The 19,886-nt window shown below is 42.7% G+C and overlaps 1 protein-coding gene across 1 annotated transcript in view; it reads left to right on the top strand.

Moving 5' to 3' along the window:
- The first annotated feature begins 10,631 nt into the window (after positions 1-10,631).
- TSPAN18 (tetraspanin 18) overlaps positions 10,632-19,886 on the top strand; it is a 32,469-nt gene continuing 23,214 nt past the window's right edge. The window contains exons 1-4 of the mRNA XM_083863304.1: positions 10,632-10,654; positions 13,250-13,339; positions 18,629-18,720; positions 19,485-19,679. Coding sequence (XP_083719430.1) covers positions 18,658-18,720; positions 19,485-19,679 — 258 coding nt within the window. The 5' untranslated portion in view covers positions 10,632-10,654; positions 13,250-13,339; positions 18,629-18,657. The remainder of the gene's footprint in view (positions 10,655-13,249; positions 13,340-18,628; positions 18,721-19,484; positions 19,680-19,886) is intronic.

The raw sequence follows: 19,886 nt of genomic DNA, 5'->3' as shown, positions 1-19,886 counted from the left end.
AGGAAGAAGTTCCTATCACTAGATTGACTGAATATGCTCTCAGCTGATTTGGAAAGTAACATTAGAGTTTTGTGAAGAGAAAGGATAAGTTGTGGTGTGTCCTTGACAAAAAAATCCCATCCTTCCCTGGCATATTGCATAATACTAAAAATAAACACTAAAGATACGTACATATCTCTCTCCTTCTGAACTACAGATGCTACATTTCTCAGTTAACCAGTAAAAATGCCAGTGGCTGCTTTCCTGCAGGATGGTGCCCTGTAAAAGGTACACTGGATAGATGCCAGCATAAGGCATCGTGAACATGCTTTGGAAGTTTCTTTGTTTGCTCTTTACAATGTCACTTGGGTTTCAGTAGAGCTCCATGTTCTAAGGAAACATGTCAGTGGTGTTAATGGGCGCAGTGTGTTCTTAAGAGAAAAGCCATAAAGCACTGTTACCCCAGCTTTCCAGCATGATGGCTTTCTCATTTTTCCTGGAGAAGTTCCAAGCATAAGCACATCTGTGTTTGGCCCAGGTGTCACATTGGCCCTTTGCAGGAAGTGCCCATTGTGAGTGCTGGCTGAGGATCCTACACTCACACCTGGGGCTCATCTAGGGGTAGGAAAAGGCATCTGACTTCTGGGGCTCAGTGGGAAGTTGGTCTCTGCTCATGTTTACCTGGAGGATGAACTGAGGAAAGGTTGGTAGACTTTGGTTTTAGCTATTCTTTGGTGTATTTTCTTAATGTTTCTATCTATTTTTCCAATTCAGTAGTTACAAGAGTTTATTTTATTTTGTGATAGTCACGGAATCTGTTCAGCTTTGTAATTAATACTACTTTCTTTCTTTAATATGTAAAGTAATGTGTTCACAGGTCAGATCTACATAGACCTTTCTTCAGTGGCCATATAAAGACTAAAGTACCTGTATTTAAAGCCTAAAGTACTGTATTTAAACCAGTGGAGCAAAAAGGCTTTGGTAAAAGGCTGATGGTATTTTTCTTCAGGGATTGGAGTAAGCTTATTGATTTAGGAGCTCTTGTAGATTGTATGAAGTGGAGAGATGCTAAGAAACCTCGTCCTGTGTTATGCAGCGTTGCTAACTGAACTCTTAGCTTCAGAGTTAAAGTAGCAATAGCCCCTATTACAATATAGTTTGCTCCAGTTTTTGGAAAAAAAAATTTTTTTCTGGTGTACCTCCATTTAGATCTTTTGACAAAAAGGAGAGATACATCATCTTTTAAAAGGAGAAAAGCACTCATATTATGAAGTTTCTATTAAATTGCTCACTAAGCCTTCAGGTATAGTAGGAAAGAAACTGATGCTGTAAAGGGAACAGAGTCATGACATATCACTTTATTTCAGGTAGAAAAATGTGTCTTTGCTTGGAGCAGAAGCTGCTTCTTTGATGAGGCCATGGTCTGCTTGTGTGGTTGGGAAAATGAAGCACTGTCTGACTGGAGATATTGTCAAACCCATCGAGGTTAAGCACCCTTTGCCCCAGGCGAATTCCCTTGTTTATATGAGTCACTACAGCTAGGCTGTAAAATGCAGGTCTCCAAGCAAGGCTGGGGTATTAACCACAGGTGGTAATTTAAAGCTGCCTTCATGCTTAAATCCTGTATTTTCAGTCCTTTAAAAAATGAATGTGTAAAGTAAATTCCTCCCTATCTTGCCTATGACTCATATAAATGTATCATACTTCTTGAAGCAGATATTTAAAGTCTTCAGCCAAAACCTTGCACATCTGTGCCTTAATTAAAATCAATTTATTTTGTAGGTTAGTAGTTTATACCATACCTACCAGTGTGGTCAATTTTTTTATTAAATGGCTGAATGAGATCTAGCATTACAGGAATATCCCATCCTAGAATGATTTTTTTTTTTTTTAATCTCAGGCCCAAATAATAGTTCAGTTTGAAAGCACTAATTTCAGATTCACTGAGCCAATAGCAAAGTTTAAGTAGTGAGAAAATAATTATTCTGGGTGTTTGGTATAGATTTAGCAGTATTTCATTGATTTACAGAAATGAATTCTCTGGATTGGTACTGATAGACTGTAGTTATCAGGTCACCTCTGACTACAATTTTTTATCAGAAGAATATCCTGGCTTTTCCTCCAAAATGCTTTGGCGTCACCTAATTCATTTATAATCTTTTCAGGATAGAAGGGAAAGCAGAAGATAAGTGTTAGCTGAGATACCTGAGCAGTGTGACCCTGGGATAATGGAAAGATAGCATATAATATGAGATGTCATCTCACGAAAAAATGGATTTTAGGAATTGGTATTTCATACAGGATATGTAAAGTGCTTAAATGGGAGCTTACTTGGCACTCGCTTTTGTTCTCTCATTCTTTTTGACTCACAGATTTGTTTGGATTCTTCTGAGCAAAATCAGATTTTCTAAATGACAACTCCTATGCAAAAAATCACATGACAAAAAAGATTAATATGGTGTGAGATATATGGCACAGCTAACAGTGTCAACACCGTGCATTGCAGAAGAGAGGAAAACTTAGGAAATAAAAGGTAAAATAGAGCCTCTCAAAATTTGAAGCAGTGCAACTGATGAGGAAGAGAAATACACTTGCCCTCACTTGGAGGAGAGGAGGGGGGACGGTTCAGTCAGTCAGGGCAAGGTGAGTCCATGCTTGTTTCTGCAGCTGCAAGACTTTGGGGAAAGGTTGCACGTCTCTGTGTGTTCACTCTTCTGGGGTTCAAGAGGCTGAAAGGGGAATACTTGGCTCTGCTGATGAGATGTGCTCACTCCAATGTGTTGCAGCATTTAAACAGCAAAACTGGTGAAGGACAACCCCGAGACAAAGCTATTCTTTAGCTTAGGATTTTCCACAGTGGGGCAGCATCATCACCTGCTTTCCCTTGCCCATAGGGAGTGTGCAGGCTCAGAAAAGGAGCACAGCCTATCAAAATGATAGATCCCTAAGCACATCTCCTGCCTCTCATATTTCTCTGTGCATCTCTGGTACTTCATCTTCCATCTCATCAGAGTCACACTGCACTCACCTCTAGAGCACCTGGGTGCACAGCTTGAAAGGGTGGAGGATAAGTGTGGGCTCTGAGCTGGAGGAGGCTGGTGCAAATACACAGAAACAGAAATACTGGAAGTTCAATTTACATGAATGTATCCTGTGTTCAGATTAATGTGCTTCATCCAAAAGATATATGAACAAGCCTGTTTTTCCAAGCCATGCAAGTAGGTGATTTCTTGCTGGGGGAAATTTTGCTCTGCAGCTTTTTTGCTATTAGTATGAGATTATTGGGAGTGCCTGCTTCAAATTCCTGATTGACACTGTGCTGACTGGAAAACTTAATTCCTCATGTACTTCTGAGAACTACATTTTCCAAAAATGTCCCCACATCCAGTCCCCATGACTTATTAGAAACTGGGGCTTCCAGGATACTGATCCTTGATCCCAAATGCCCTGAAGACTCTCACATCTCTGCTGGCCCCCTGGAAGAGCTGGTTCACACCATTGCCAATGGGGAACAGCAGGGAGGATGGTGTGTGGGCTGTGCTGCTGAACGTGGAGTTTCAAAGTGCATTGAGATGGCAGTGGCTCTTTAGATTGTAACCAGGATGCTCTTCCCCTCTAAGGCACAACCCCTCTGATCCAGCCTCTCACTCTCTGGGTGCCCTAGTGGTGCTGGTTGATGTGGGACCTCAGCTGTGTTGTGGACAGTGTCCACTTTTAAAATTAAAAAACTTGCTGTGTCTTCATCAGAAGATCATTGCCTTGGGATTCTTCTAGTGAGAAATTTCCTGGTGTGAACCTCTAGAGGAAACTTAAAGGGGTTGTCTCTTTGATGGCTGCAGAAAGGCACTTTTGTAGGCATCAGCTCTAAATGGATATTTCTACAGTTTTGAGCACATTGTTGAGAGGAACATGGAGTACAAGCCATCTGACATTTTTTGCTCCATATGAAGGATCCCACCTTGGGTTTTTCTACTTGAACAGTTTTTTAAAATATTAGGTGTCACTCAAAATACTTGTTTTCATCTAAAAATGACAATATTTTGAATACTGTCTTCTGGGTACACTTTTTCCTGTTTTCAGTAGAGGCAGCCTGGCACTTTCATAGGATACTGAACTAAATCTCTGAAACTCCATGGGTGACAGATAAGTGTTGCTGTTAATTATATTAAATACAGACAGTGGGGGAGGATGATAAACACCAGCTTGAAATTACTTGCTAATGTCTGTGAGTTTCTGTGAGAGGTGTTAGCAGAACTGGAATTATAAAAGTGATTTGAGCACCAGACAGGAGCTGCTCAGGACACTTGCTGGGTATCCTGGAGCAAAGCCACATCAGCTTTATAAAGGACATAGTTTCCTAAAGGGCTTTCAGACTAATGTGGAAAGCAATCTAAGGCTTAAATGGTATTAATGTTCTGATGCAAGGTGGTTTGTGCATCAGACATGAGGAATGGTAACCACAAATCTTGTAATGAAATTTGCCATAAAATTTATTGTCAAATGTGTTTTCATGGCAAGACTCCACAACGTTTTCGAAAAGATTCTTCTCCCCATGCTGACAGCAGGGATGGAAGAAGAAGCTGTTAAATGCTGTATTTCTTGAGATAATTTTCTAGTCCTTTATACAGAGCAACTCTGCAGCCTAACTAGGAGATTGTCCCCAAAGACTTGTCTCTCCATGCTCAGGGTAGCTTGAACATCCTGTTGTTTCCTATGTTTTCTCAGCCTTAATCTGGGCTGCTTTGCCTCTTTGCTCTGCAAACTTCATTTTGGTACTTTAAAACATGGGGGGTTTAGCTGAAATGCAGCATATCTTTCAAATTGCATGCTGATCAAGAAAAGAGACACAGTAAAGTGGGGGTATAGTGAGCTCCAGCCACTGAAAACTGGTGTGACTGTGCATTCAGAATTCAGACCAGTCCTGACTGATGTGAAAGTTAGCCTGTGGAGTCCTGTTCCTCATTAGAGATCTGGTTTTGTTGTCCTCCCTAAGAAGGTTGCCTAGATTTTCAAAATCAGAATTGCCAAGTTGGGTCAGACCATGTTTGTGCTTCTTTTGGGTGGGAAGAGGAAGGTGGTCATCAGTCCATCTACAAATTGTTTTCTGTACTGATTTAAGGCTATGGGATCAGCTTGTGCCTTCATAATTCACTGATTCATTTGTAATTATTCCAGCCCTTCTGATTTGAATTAGAAAATATTTCATGTCTTTAGTTTCTAAGTCCTGATTTCCAGTAGGTAAAATAGAAGTGAAGGCTGAGTAAAGCAACCAGAGTATTTCCATAGTTAAATTTGCTGTTTCCATTTTGAGAGTCCTCACGATGCCCTGTGAGTGCATGCCAGGTTTTGTGTGTCTGGATGATTGATGGTGCTCCAGGTTTTGCCCCAGGCTATACCCAGGCCTCTTGCAAGCAATGCTGGCAGAGAAGTTCCCAGTGCTGCTCTAATGTGTTATTTAGGCTACAATAGAGCTAAAAACCTACTTCACAATCAGAGACACAATTCTCTCCCCCCAAAGCTCACAAACCTTAAAACAAAAACTGCCTGGGGAGACTCTCTGGCACTATATTAAATATCCTTGACGAGAAAAGGTTTCTTACAATTGTGGCCTTCCTAATAGGCACTGTGGGTAGTATCAACACAAAGATATCTGTATTACGTGGTTTGACCTGCTTTAACCTCAGCCAGTCTCCTGGAGATTTAGAAAATATCTGTTCCATACAAAGGTCTTGGCTTTCAGGCAAAGTAGAAGCGGTTTGTTTAGAGTCCCAGCTTTGTGAGAGGAGATGTTATATTTTTGTGGGTGAAAGTCACCCCACTGAGGCTGTCCGCAAGCCTCGGGATCGATGTCATCGGCACGTAAGCTGCTGATTTTGTTTGCAAAAATAAATTACTCCCCAAGTCTCTCCACTTAAGACTTCTACTTCTGCAATATGCTTAGGGAATAGGGATATTTTGGGAAAGAGGGTATATTGCTCATAATGTTTCCTTTAAGGGAAAAAGGTACAGTCTTTTAACTTTTAGCTGTTGTGGAATGCTTGATCAAATCTTAATGAAAACTAGAACCCAATTTTTGCAGGTTTTTAAACCCTTTAATTCCCTCTCCCCTGCCCCCTCCCCCTTGGAGAAGTTTAAGTCTGTCAGCCATATAAGTGGGATTTAGATCAACCTCTGAGCAGTTAAGTGGTAAGGAGATTTCCATAAGGTTATCTGGTTTCCCTCCCACATGTGGAAGGATGAGGTTATGGATGGGGGAAGTGTTATAGGTGGCGATGGAAGCGAGTTCCCCCATATTGGCACCCCAGCAGTGTAAAGCTCCTGCCTCCTCAAGTCTCCCCAACATATGTTCCCCTGGTTGCCCAGTCTTCCTACAGTGAGAAAGCTCCAGACCCCAGAGTGGGGAGTGCAGCCATGTCTCAGGGGCTGTGTGACCCACCCTGTGCTCTGTCAGGGCTGTGGTGGGTGCAGCAGGACGGCACCTTTGGGAGAGCTGCACACAGGGCTGTCCGTGCTGCTTCGAGAACGAACGCAGGTGAGGCCGAGGAAGTTTAATTAGGCTCCTTTTATTTCTTAATTTCTGCAAGAGCTGAAGTGGCTTGCCTGGGCTGAAGGGCTGCCAGGCTCCCTGTGTCTGATGCTGGGAGAGGTGGCTGTGTTGCTATGGCACTGGAGGTGTCTCCAAACCCCAGTGCTCTGGCAGCTGAGCCGGCTCCCAGCAGCATGTCCTAATTGCGGCTGTGCAGCAACAAAACAAATATTCCGAGATTTCCATAAAGGCTGTAATCAAAGGAGCATCCCTTGCTTTTTAATATGTGCTGAATGGGTTCATTTGTAAGCTTATTATGACTTCAGAGAGAGAAGCTATTAGGATGATCATTAGCTGCCTGTGCAAATAACAAGGAAAACCGTGGCATGTTCCAGAATAACCCTCTTTTAAAGGTCTACACTTTGAAATGCATTAACAATAACCAGACATGCTGTCTTTCATGTTTCCTATGCCATGAGTAAGGACAAAAGAGAAAGGAGAAGGGAACAGTGAACTGCATGCTTTCAAAATAAGTTAGATGGAGAGAAAAATGAGGTGTTAAGAGAGCAGCAAACTCACTAGCATGACATTGTGTGTATTGATGCAGTATCTGTTATCCATAGGGAAAGCAAAAGCAGCTGGGAGCGAGCCTTTGAGTCTTGGCTCATATCTCACTTAGTCCCTCCACTCCTGTCATCTATGTATGAATTGTGCTTGGGGTCTTTTGTCTGCCTGGAACCTGATGGTTGTTGGAGCACTTAGATTGTATGTCTTATGAAGGAAGAGAGAACATTTAGAAACATGTATGGCAAGGTTATGGGATTTATTGACTCTCATTTATTTTCCTGCTGAACATCTGAAGCCCTCTTGTGGGCTGTGGCCATGGTTCTCTCTCTTAATCTGAAATTAAAAATACATGTAGCAAAAGATGTTGAATTATTGGGTGTTCATACCTTAATTGGGACAGATGTGGTTTAGATCAGCCACATTTACCTTTCAAACCACATTAGCTGCAATTTTATGTGTAAGTTAAAGGTGCTGATTACATTGAAACTCAGTTTAGATTTACGCATGAAATATTTATGAGATGTGTATCAGTTTGACTATAAGCAGGGTAACTTAAACTTCAGGTCTACCTCTCTTCCCTAGGCCATTTCTCATGTCTTTTGCTGCATTCAAGTTGTTCTTCACATATCACACCTATAGCTTGTGAAATGTACATATTTCCTATAATATCCTATTGTGTTTAGAATCCATAACAACTTGGGATGCATTATTATTCTTCTTGTTAAAAACATTTAATAGATGACCAGAAGGAGATAAATAATGTCACTTCTCAGATTTCCAGAAATATTATTTTCTGGGTTATTTAGTATTACTGAGATCCCTCATTTAAGATCTGCTTTTCTTACATGCTCTTTTTCCTAACCTTTGCTTTTCTGAACTGACTAAACTGACTGGTTTTGTTTTTATATCTGTGTAGGTTGTTACCTTGAACAGAGAATTTGCTAGTTTTCTGGAGTTTGGGGTGAGGGAAGTCTGCCTGCTTTTGGTTTGGTGGGAGAGTTTGTTTGTTTGGGTCTTTTATTGTTGTTTGCTTTTTTTTTTTCTTTTGGTACAATAGTTAATGCGTTAAAAATTCTGTTTGAGAATTCTTTCTAAAAAGGAATTAAAGCTATTACTTCCCCAGTTAAATGATCCTAAATAGTGGGTTAGTTTTTCCACACTTCTGCCTTATGAGAAAACACTGAGAATAAACACAATAAAAAGAAGTTAAGCTATTGATCTGCAAGTGCATTCTGTGTTAGAACAGATGATACAAGCAGGGATTTCAAATTCCCTTGCCCATGGCCCCTTGCCTCTGCCTCTGCTCCGATAGTCATGCCTTCTTTTTCTGGCTAAGGACATCAACATCATCATCTTTTTGATAAGAAAAAGCCCTGTGGCTTATAGTAATCCCTTTTGGTAACACCCTTACTTTAAAATATTTTTTTCTCCTTTGCCTCCTTTCCCTGAAGCCTGCAAAGTATCAGGAAAATTCTTAAAATATTGAAAATCATGGTCTGAGGAGGACAAGGTTGCCACAGCAACTGTCCAGTGTTCCTGAGATTTTTTCCTGCATCTCTCAAAACCATCACGAATGCCACAAATTGCTGAGGCACTTGCTGCAAACAAAGCAGAGCTATAGGAAAAGAGCACAGAAAAGAACACCAAGGAGCCAGTTGTAAAGGTGAGATGTGTCAGGCCCGGGAAAAAGTGGCAGGCATTTAGACTTTGTGTTAAATCCCCTCAGCGTCTGGAATGCTGTGCAAGCGTATGGAGTGTTTCAACACGCAGCAGTATCTGACATGACAGCGGATAATGTCACTTGGCTTGTGCTGTAACTCCATGATCCACTCAGGAGGGTGACATTTATTCCATCCGGAAGGGAAATACTTTCAGAAATGGGAGCCCAAACTTAGCTGCCTCCCTTTTGTTTGCTAAATAACAGCTTTCTGGGAGTGCAACCTGTCAGCCCAAAGTGATCAGCTTTTTCGTGGGTTTGGGACTGGTCTCAGTACGGACTAGTGAGCAGAGAGCTATATTGGGGGTCAGGAGGTTTAGTGCATCTATTCCCCTTTTAGCCCTAGTTTTCTCATCTAATAAACAACATTAAAGTTGTTATATTATCAGTGCACATAATCTCTGGGTCATCTGTTTAGGAAGACAGACAATCAGTACCATATGGTTCCATTGTACTGCAGTTAATACAAGGGAAAATACACCTGTGAGCTATCTGAGTGCTTTTTTACAAAGGAGCAAAACTTAAAAGAATTTCAGGCTATCAAATGTTTTAATTCTGTATGCAGGATCTCCTTTTCTGAGAGGGCTGGTGCCTGTGTGTGTGAGAAACTGTACAAAAGAGCCAGATGTGATTACCTGTGGAACTTTCCTTGGGAAGAGGCCAAAGTGAGCAAGCAGTTCATGTTTTGAACGGTGCAGTGTGCACATTTGCACCAGCTGAAACAGAGTGGTCTGTGGCCTGAAGCCATGCTGGCACTTCAAACACATAATCTAGCACTTTTCAAAATGTTACAGCATTTAGAACTGGTTTTGCTCTGGGACTTCTGAATTTCCATTCTGAATGGCTGCACACGTGTGGGAGATTTTGCCTCCATATGATCTCATGTATTCTATGCACACATTGTGCAAGGGCAAATACAAAACAGAGGGTAAGAGTTGTATTAGTCGTTTTGTTGCAAATCTGGTGGGTTTTATTTGAAAATTTAGGAGGTTCAATCCAGCCCTCTTTTTCCTCCTGTGTGAGACTGATGTTCTCTTACGCACACTGACTTTTGGTGGCAGAAATGTGTTCTTGTTAAAAGCAATCAGGATGAGATGGGACCCAGTTGCTCTGCTTGTGTAGGAAACTTATGGTAGTTTTGGAGGCAGCTCTGATTCATTTAAACACTGTTACGAGCCTCATATGCTTTTAGTGTTATAAAAACCAATCAGGTTACTGTTTGAAGGTATAAGATGCCCCTAAGGGCTTTGCTCACTCAACTGTACTGAGGAATTAAATGCTCTGAGGCAGTGCAACAGCCTCATTCACTCCAGTGTTGCAAGACAAGGCAGTCGCTGCTAAACCGGCCTATGTTACAGTGACATTAGCATTTTAATGCAACTAAAGAGGAGGTAGATAGACTGTAATTTAGTATCCAGTTGCATTTAGTATCCAGTGCAGGTCCCCTCATCACTGCTCCACAGGGGCCAATTACAGTTACACAGTGCACTTTGGGATCTAATTGGATTTACATGCAGTAATGTAGTTGTGTCATAGCAACGATTCTGCTGCACAAGTGCTATGAAATTCCAGAACAATTAGTTATTTAAGTAGGAGCAATAGTTACAGGACAGCACATGGGGCTAACAGCTTGTGCCAAGGCCCAGTTCTAAATCAAAAAGTGTTTCACCTTTTTTTTGAAGCTACTGCAAGGGAATGAAATTATTCTGATCCGGCTTCCACAGAGATGTTTCTCCTCACCCTCCACTGTGAAAGCACTGACCTGACATAGAGATCCAGGAGGACATGACTTCTGTCTTTGGTTTCTCCTTTGTTTGAATATATGGGCTGGCATTGTCTAAGTGTCTCTTGACCCTGCAAATGTGGTGAGTGCAGGGGACTGGCAGTGAGTAGAAGCCCTTGTGAAACACAGCAGTTTTAAGGGGTTCATCTGGTGGCCCTTCCTGTTCTAGTCAACAAGCCTTGCTTCTCCATCCTGCACACTCCACTAATTTCTTGTTTCACTTGCTGCCTTTTGTCAGTTTCAACCCCTCTGTCCCATCCCTCTTCGCTCTGGAGCTCCAGGTGTTTTTCTTGCAGCATGATACCAGCAGGAGGCATATGTTTAGCTGCTTTTCCTTCATCAAAGCTGGCTCCTCAACGGGCTGCAATGTCAATGTGAAGGGAAGCCAATGCTCAGCAAGGAGAGTTGATGTGGTGGCTGTGGACAATGTGCCAGCCACAGCTGGCTGGCCCAAGGATAAGGCTGTTGCTCCAGCTCCCACTGTGTTTCTCCAGAGACTGTAATTAAAGGCATCAGCTTGCTGGAGTCACAATTAGGCATGTTGGGTTTGCAGTTTGTGCAATTCTCCCTAATTACAAAATCGTAGCTATTAACCAAAGAGAATCTATTTGGCAGGGACTTCCTCCCCTTTAAGGCACAGAGTCAGGTGGAACATTGCTGCTCTTTGGCACTAAATGCAGTCTTTCATCCCTTCTGACACAGTACCTGCTGGTACCTACTGAAGCATTTAAATTCTTCTTCTCTGGGGTGCTGTAATTTCTTTAAAATATTGTGACTTATGATGGATAAAAAAATAAAATTCCTCTCCCACGCAGACCTCTGAGGGCTTGTAGGAATGTAATTATATGCACACACAGTAGGAGCAGGAATCCTATCATTCTGGTTATTTTCTTAATGATAGGTTTATATAGCACAGTGTCATCTCTGCTTTAAAGTTAGAACCATCTTCTCTTGGCAGCATCTATCCCAAGACAATGGCATCACAGGACTGGACAACTGAAGAAATTGTCTCTCAATCACACTTGCAAAACACAGGATGAAGCATATGAAGTCAGAGCACTGGGCTCTGACTGCCAAACAGGGCCTCTCTGCTGTGAGGCACTGTCCCTTGTCCTACTAGATGTACACTGTCTTCAGACCTGCTGAACCTGCTGCAGCCATCTCCCAGGCAGTCACACAGCACCCTCTGAACTTCAGCACTGGTGGGAAAGCTGTACTGATCTGGAGCAGCCCTTGTACCCAGCATTGTAAAGGAGGGCAGTTCAGCCACTGCTCGGCTCATGCCTTCAGCACTTCACATCAGAGACAAGTGGATAGGCAAGAGATGTTTGTACCCTCCAGAATTCAAAGGGGAAGACATCCATCTCTGTTCTTCATCTAGAGATGTAGGTTTACAGTAACAGAGGAAGGACATTAAATGTGAGGGATTAATGCAAAACAAAAGGTCTATGAATATTCATAGTATGTTTTATATTGTAATAGTTTTATCCACCTTGAAACTACTTGTTCACTTCCTGCCAACAAAATGATAGACTTTTACTCACAGAAGTCTTAATGGAAGGCAATTTTCAAAGACACATTTAAAAATGTTTGTGGGAAACATGTTAAATGCACCCACTCCAGAAATCATGATGAAATGCTGGCAAAGAGAAAGCAGGGAGAGACCCAGATGACTTATCTGGTGCCTCACAGGGAAGCAGCGGCTCCAGCAAAGCTGCAAGTATGCCAAAACCATTTTTGAGGGATGAGTGAGTGAGTTACAGCGCTGAGCCCCATGTGAATATTGGACTCTTAATGGCCTGGGTTGCTCTTTGAGGGGTTAAAGGCTGCCCCTTCCCCACAGGCCCTGCAATACAGGGTTGGGACTGTGTCAGACAGGTGGAAAAAAACAGTCGAGGAGCGGGTGCCCTGAGAAAGCAAGAGTCAAATATGCATGCCTTGCACATTAGTCTGTAGTCTCACCTCACCTTTGCCTAGTCAAAGATTGTCATTAGCATTGTGTGGGCAGAAATTAAAACTCCCTGAGAAAATTTTGATTGTTACCTTGAGGACAGTGGCAGTCTGCACATGAATCCCTCAGGTCTATCCCATGTCTCTAATGCTTTTGGGTGGACAGGGCTGTGGCTTTGCTGTCCCTGTCTGTTATTGCTTCCCAGGCAGTCACAATGAGGCAGAGGGAGAGGAAAAAGTTTGCTCAACTTGGTGTGACAGCTGGCTGGAAGAACGAGGGATAGCACCCAACATTTCACGCTGCTGCTCCTAATAGCCGGGCTTCTCAAAGATGCATTCCATCTTCCTTCCTGCCTTTTCCATTTTCCTAGTAAATGGGCTGTAAAGTCACAGCAGATTAAAGTTTGTCTAAACCTCCTATAAAATATTGAAGGTGCAGCTGGTATTAATCTAGTCCTCTTGTGGTATGAAGTGCATGTGTAATGGGACTATAGATTTACGTGTGGTCTGTGGGCATTTAAAACACCCCAAAGATTGTTAAAGAGATTCTGAAGAATTGAATCCCTCACTGGGTATTAAAAGCTCTTCATTAGTGCTAATGTACACTAAATTAAGGTGGCAATTAAACTGAGCACGTTCATCAGGGTGGTGTGTTTTAATAAATTGTGTATTTAACATGATTGCATTTTATTGACTTCTTCAGTAATTGCATATTTTTCTCTTACAGGACTAGCTTGGATAGAAGGAGATACATGGGACAGATAGACAATTAAACACTGGAAGAGACATTGTGCTTCGAGTCTCAAGATTAGTAAAGGTGAATGCTGTTAATGGCTTGCTCTTTCTGTATGCCAGGTACTTTCTCTGTATCTCTGTTGGGGCAGCTTAAGGGTAGCTATGGTGTGCTGGAGGCAGTAAGAAATACACAGCTCATCTGCCTCTCTATCACCAGCAAGGTACTGCAGAAAGTCATCCTCCCTTATGAAACTGCCCCCAATCCCTGTTGCATCTAGAAGAGCAGACTGTGGGAAAATAAAGCTCTGAGAGGATTTTCTGGAAGGCCTTTCCTGTTAGATATGTTCTCTTAGGAGATCCCACTGCTTTGGTGTAAAGGTGAATACTGCTTGCAGATAGTGAACACAGAAATCCTCTTATGGGAGGTGTCCTTGGGAAGGAAGGCAGGTATGCTGAGCCAAGTCTCCATGCCTGCAAGCCAAAGGGCAGCCTGCCACATTGCTGGGGAGAGGACACAATGGAGCAATCCCAAGCAGGGGTGATCCTTTGCCACTGGTGCAGCTTAGAGCTTCAGGGATGTTTCCAGTGACATCTTATCTGGAAGAGCCTCTATAAATCAATACATTTACTTGAAAGAGAATCTAGTCCATATTTTCTAATGCCTTTAAAGGCTACCTGGCACTAGTTCTGGAGAACTTAAAACACATCTTCTGCTTTTACTTGGTACATCGTGTATGGCTATGAATGTAGGTGTGAGTTGGCATCATTTCCTGCTCAAGACACAGGCTAATATTTTGTAGGAAGTACTGCAGAACAGGTTCTTACGTTTTACAGGAAGCAACAGTTAAGCATCAGTTCAGGAGACAAGTTTTTCATGCACATTGACAGCAAACAGATATTTATGTTGAAAGAAGATATACATGGATCATGTGATAGAAGAGCAGTGACTGAAAAGTGATTTGCATTAGGGCAAGAAGACCTGTAGACATCTCTCTCAATCTCAATTATTCTGTGTTTTCAATCAAGTATTTGAAATGGGGAGACTGTGATGAGCAATCAGTCAATCTGTCTGAATTTCTACACTGAAACATGAATTATCTGCAGTGGCCTGATAGGGATGGGCAAGGAAAATGGTTCACACACTTGTTTTCAGTAGAGGGTAGGAGTGATAAAATGCAGAAGATGTGAGGATTGAGACTAGTGGAGTTGCTCCTGACAGTTTTGATAGAGTAGCACATCCATGAGATGCTCTTGCCACCAGGTAACTCAGGTACCCCTTGGGCAGCTGTTTGGAAAAGTCTTTTTATCAAGGAGAGCCATCAAACACTGGAAGAGATGTCCAGGGGGACTGGAGAATCACAGTCCTTGGAGTTATTCAAAACTTAACTAATATGACCCTAAGCAGCATGCTCTAACTTTGAAGTTGGATCAATTTTGGAATTGGCCCAGGTTGGAGGCAGTGGGTGCTTGTACTCAGTGACATCCAGAGGTCCTGTCCAACCTAAGTTTTCCAGTGATTCCTTCTTCAAAGAAAAGGTAAAGAAGCAATCTAAGTGAATCCATGAGCTTCAATCCAGTGTTAAAAGGATATGGGGGTTGAGGGAAATGTCAGTGGCAGCAAAGAGAAAATTGGAGGCCTTTTGTAGGGGTGTGGTTGGGCAGCTGCCTTTAGAAATGTGAAGTTCAAGGCAGCTGCAAGGCATGCAAAGCAAATGACAGAAGGAAGGAAGTGGCTGGAGAACAAAAAAATGCATTGCCTTAAAAAACTAGAGTTTATTCCTAACTGATTACAGCAGCTGGGCTGTGTTTCCTGGCTACACTGCTGAGGAGTTTTAGCCTCCCTCTGCAAGATAAAATTCATGGGGGATACAGGGGAGAGAGAAATGTAGAATAATGTGCCTACTAAGAAAAAGCTGAACATTTATAGCTAGATTTCAGACAAAAACAAATGCATCTCATATGTCTCACAGGTCTGAGATAGGACAAGCCAGGGAGAGCATCTGTCAGCCTCTGTCTTCTGCAGTTCTGACTGCTAATGTTTGCTTAGCATTAAATGTCTCCTGCAGAGAAGAACTTAATCTCTCACAGATTTGGGGCCTGGAGGAGGGGAGTGAAGGTATTTTTAAAAGGTAGATTAAGACATACACATTCAGTTTTTATCACACTTGTATCAGTGTGTAGTAGGAGTAACTCAGATAATTTGCTCTTTTTGTGTATGGCTTAAAAACAAAAGTAAAAGCCCATCTCTGTGGGTTAGGACTGTCCTTTAATGTCAGTTATTTTAGTCATGAAGCCTGTCATCAGGGACTCCAGGTACACTCAGCAAATTAGTTGGCACAAATGCATTATTAATTATGTTATTTGTAAGTCAAATTATTTGCATTTTGTTTGTAGTCAGCATTACTTGCATAGTCTTCAGAGTCTGGAGCACCATTGCAAATATGAACTAGATGGTGTTATATGCTAGAGTCCCCAAGCTCTGACACCAGACAGTTTTAAGTGCCTCATAGGAGATCAGACCATGCTTTTGGTTGATTCGCCCTTTTTGAATCAGTGCAATCACAGGATCCAAATGGTGACCTTGCACGAGCTGTTTGGAAATCTGGGTACCCAGCAGAAACTGGAAAGTGTGTGTTGTGCTGATGTGTGTGGGTATCTCCAACTTCTAAGTTCCACTAGTACAACAGTTGCTCAGAGCTTCTGTTTCTCAGATCAGGTCAGTGGGTTGGCATTTTTTGGAACCTTGCATTGAGTTCTTCTGATGTGGAAACTTTGATACAGTTTGGTTTTGGCTTTACCAGCCCAGACCTTACATTATTGACCCTGAGTTTCATTGGCACATCCTGAGTGGAAGAAGTTTGGAATCTGAAAGCCCCAGAAATTCCAAGGGAGCTTGCTCACCTTGCAGAGGAAGCAGCCCCAGACATGGGAAGGACCGTAAGGCAGGAATTTGATTTTATCAACACTACAAAGCATCAAGACAGTGTTAGGCTTAGGAGATGCTGCTCCTTGGACCATAGGCATTGGTTTTCATGTGGGTGACTGTAGTGGGGTGTGTGAATTATGTATAGTGTCACAACAAGGCTAAACTGTTTTGGGTTTTGTTCTTTCTTTGTTCTTTTTTTTTTTTTTTCTTTTTTTTTTTTTTTTTTTTTTTTTGACAAAGTCTACTATAATATGAATCACACAGGTGGGTGCTCAAGGCAGCAGGACTTTGAAATTTCTGAGAAAACTTTAAGACTTTGGCTAATATATTAAGATTTAGCCATCCTTTGTTTCATTGGAGCATGAATTTTTAGTGTAGTGATGGGAACATCTAGGTGACACCAACTGTGGGACTCTTGAAATGCCAGTACCCTATTTATTTGCATTTTCATATCCCTCTCTAGTGTCCAACCCATGTGTTAATGGAGCTGAAGACTCACCTTTCCCATGAAACTGAAGAATTCCCTGCCCAGCTCCTTAGCCCTCTGGACTTCAAGCTCCCTTTTCTCTGTCAGATTTGCAGACATGGCTTTAAACAGAGTCAGGAAGATGTGGGCGTTTCCTACAGTCCCACATCAGAGCTCTGTGCCCTTCCCCATCTCCTGCAGACACCATCTTGTCTTTGAATATCTCTAGGCAGAACAATTATGTATCGGGGTATAAGAAAATAAACTTTGCAAAGAAAAGATATTGCTCTTGTTCTCAGGTTTAGATTCAGGCTTGTGTGTCTCCACAGGCAAGGTGGATCTTCTCAGGATTCCTCCAGCAAAGGGGGCTCCTTGGGCAGTACCCAGCCAGCAGAGGCACACTGCCCCAGTCCTGCCCCAGTTCCAGGCAGCTGCAGAGGGAAAGCAATTGATTGTCCACAGGAGCCTCTGTGTCACACCATTTACATCGCAGCCTGTTTTGTCACAAAGAAGGAATTGATTTGATCTTAAATCAAGTGAAAGCAGAATACCAAACACACACTGTGTAACAAAAATCTGGCTCTTACCTCAGGCAGCCCCATGCTGGGAGCTCTGCTGCCATGGATTTTCTCAGCTCTTAGGCTAAAGCAGAGCACTTCCTATGGTCACAGAGGAAAGCACCTCATGAGGCTCTGGAGCACTCACAGATTTTGTGGTTTAACAAAAACAGTGGAGTGAAAGGCAGTTTTATTTCTGGCCTGGTGAAAATCTTGGGTAATTTCAATTTTTTCTTTTAAGTTAATTAAATGGACTTTGCTAACATAGCATATCATTAGATACACATCTGTTAGGGAATGTCATTTGCAGTGGAGAAAGGGAATGAGATGCATTAAGAAGCATGTGGGCTTTGGGAAGGGTCCTCTGGGGAGCCAAGCAAACCTGTGCCTCTGCATTTGCAAATGTAGAGCTCCATTTGTGCACAGTGCCATGACTGCATTGTTTCAGTGGAAGTTTTACTATTTCATACACTTATTTGTCTGTCCCTCTAGGGTACTTGGTGATATACTGGCATATTTGGACACACAGTCACTTCATTAAACAGCAAGCAGGAACTCTCCTCCAGTGTAGCCTCACCTGGTCAGGATTTATTGCTGCTTTTCCAATAGAAGCACTGGCCAAGCAGTTGTCTAAATCAGACACAGAGTTTCAGAACTGTTTAAGATTCTTTAGCATTTTCTCCTGGCCTCAAAAGCTTTCCAACATTGATCCATGGGTTCCTCTTGCAAAAGGTCTGTGCAGGGTGGGGAGTAGAGCAGCAGGATTTCATGGGCACAGGAACATCTCACGCTGCATGGCAAGCAGGTGTTGTGCCCCAGGCTGAGTAGCCATGTGAGGATGTCCTCCTTGAGCTCTGCCATGTCCACACAGTGCTGTCATTCCAGGCCCAAATGTCTACAAGTTCTGCTGAAGCTGCTGTCCATGTTTGTGTGGCATTCATTCCGTAGAGAAGCTTGTATGAAGATAACTGTCCCAAATGTATTTTTTGTGTGTCTTCTGAGTGGGCACAGCTTGTTCTGGCTCCTGTTTCAATATGACCTTTTCTCAGCATGAAATAGACAGCTACATTCAGTGATTCTTAGACTTGACAAGCTTTAAGGAGTGGGGAAAAAAATTCTTCATGTGCAGGGGGATATTTTTTCTCCAGTATCTCACTCTGCAAGTAAAGCTAGACCTTTCCTCTCCTGCAACCTTCCCCTTCACTTCTGTATTCGCCTTCAGACCTTATAAAAAACACAAAGGGACCAAGCAGCAATCATTATCTCTTACTAGCCTGTGCTATGTTCACTGTTCAGGTAAGAAAAACGCTCTTCTGTATAATGAACTCCACAGGGTCTTGGGGAAAATACAAATAGATTGGAGCTAGCGTTGTGCCTGTCCAATAAAAATAAGCATGCTAAGAAAGTGCTGTTGTTTTGCAGGCAGAATTGGACAAAGGACCCTGAAGACCATGGAGGGAGACTGTCTGAGCTGCATGAAATACTTGATGTTTCTTTTCAATTTCTTTATATTTGTAAGTATTTGGAATTTACTTTCTTTTCTGGATCTCCCTGTTTCCAGCAGCCTGCTGCTGGCCAGCAGGATAAGCTATAGTGTGGTAAAGTTGCCACAATATAGAATATCCTCTTTGCTTTGCACAAGCAATCACTGAGCATTTTGCAGCATCCAAAGATGCTCAGACATTCAGCAGGGCAGCACAGTGGTCAGTGTTGTCTGAGTTGTTGCTGTCCTTGACAGGGGAAACTACAGGGAATGCTGCAACTAATGGTGCATGTGGTTCATCCTTGAACGGCAGAAGAAATTGTTTTCTAGTCTTGGGTGCCCTGCTGAGATTTTTGCTCAGAACCAGTCATTTTCCTACCACATGTGGAGTCATTCTTAGCTGGTTTTGTTTTTTAAAGGAAAGGTGGGAATGCCCAGCCACCCTGACCTCTGTGGCAGGTATGGCTCATGTGAGCCCCTTCACTGAGCTGTCCTCTACAGATGTGGCAGCAGATCAAGACTGTCTTTCACCAGTATGGAGGGAGTAAACAGACACAGAGTGATGTGTCGAGAAAGAAAGGTGCTTTTGCTGCAAATGATTCATTTATTGAGCAAGAGATACTAAGAGTACCGTGTCAGAAGTCACCTGCACAGCAGAGAATACATGCCCTGGAGAAACACAAATTCTCCAAATCAACATCTTTGATCAAAAGATAGTAATGAATCCAGTTTTTCTGCAGCAGTTGTTTTATGTTGACCTGTCTCCCCCTCTCTCCTGCCCTTGTGCTGTGACAGCTGGGAGGAGCGTGCCTGCTGGGACTCGGAATCTGGGTCATTGTGGATCCCACGGGTTTTCGAGAGATCGTGGCTGCCAACCCCCTGCTCTTCACGGGAGCCTACATCATGCTGGCCATGGGAGCAATGCTCTTCCTGCTGGGCTTCCTGGGCTGCTGTGGTGCCATCCGGGAGAACAAATGCCTCCTGCTGTTTGTAAGTGTCCTTGAAAGTTCTGTCGGCCTCTTGGTGCTTCCCCTAGGGGTGACTGGAGAGATGATGCTGGGATAAGCACAGGAATGGGTGTCTGTTGTTGTAGCTGTTATTCTTTCAGATGATAAGTAGGTTGAGGATACTTTTGCACACTGCTAGAAATACAGATAATTTGCTTTTTCACCTATGTAGATTTGAGCCCAATCTGGG

The sequence above is a fragment of the Zosterops lateralis genome (assembly GCF_965231275.1).
Source record: "Zosterops lateralis genome assembly, chromosome: 6".
Taxonomy (NCBI): Eukaryota; Metazoa; Chordata; class Aves; order Passeriformes; family Zosteropidae; genus Zosterops; species Zosterops lateralis.
Note: the sequence above shows the minus strand (reverse complement) of the source record. Positions and strands in the feature narration are given on the sequence as shown.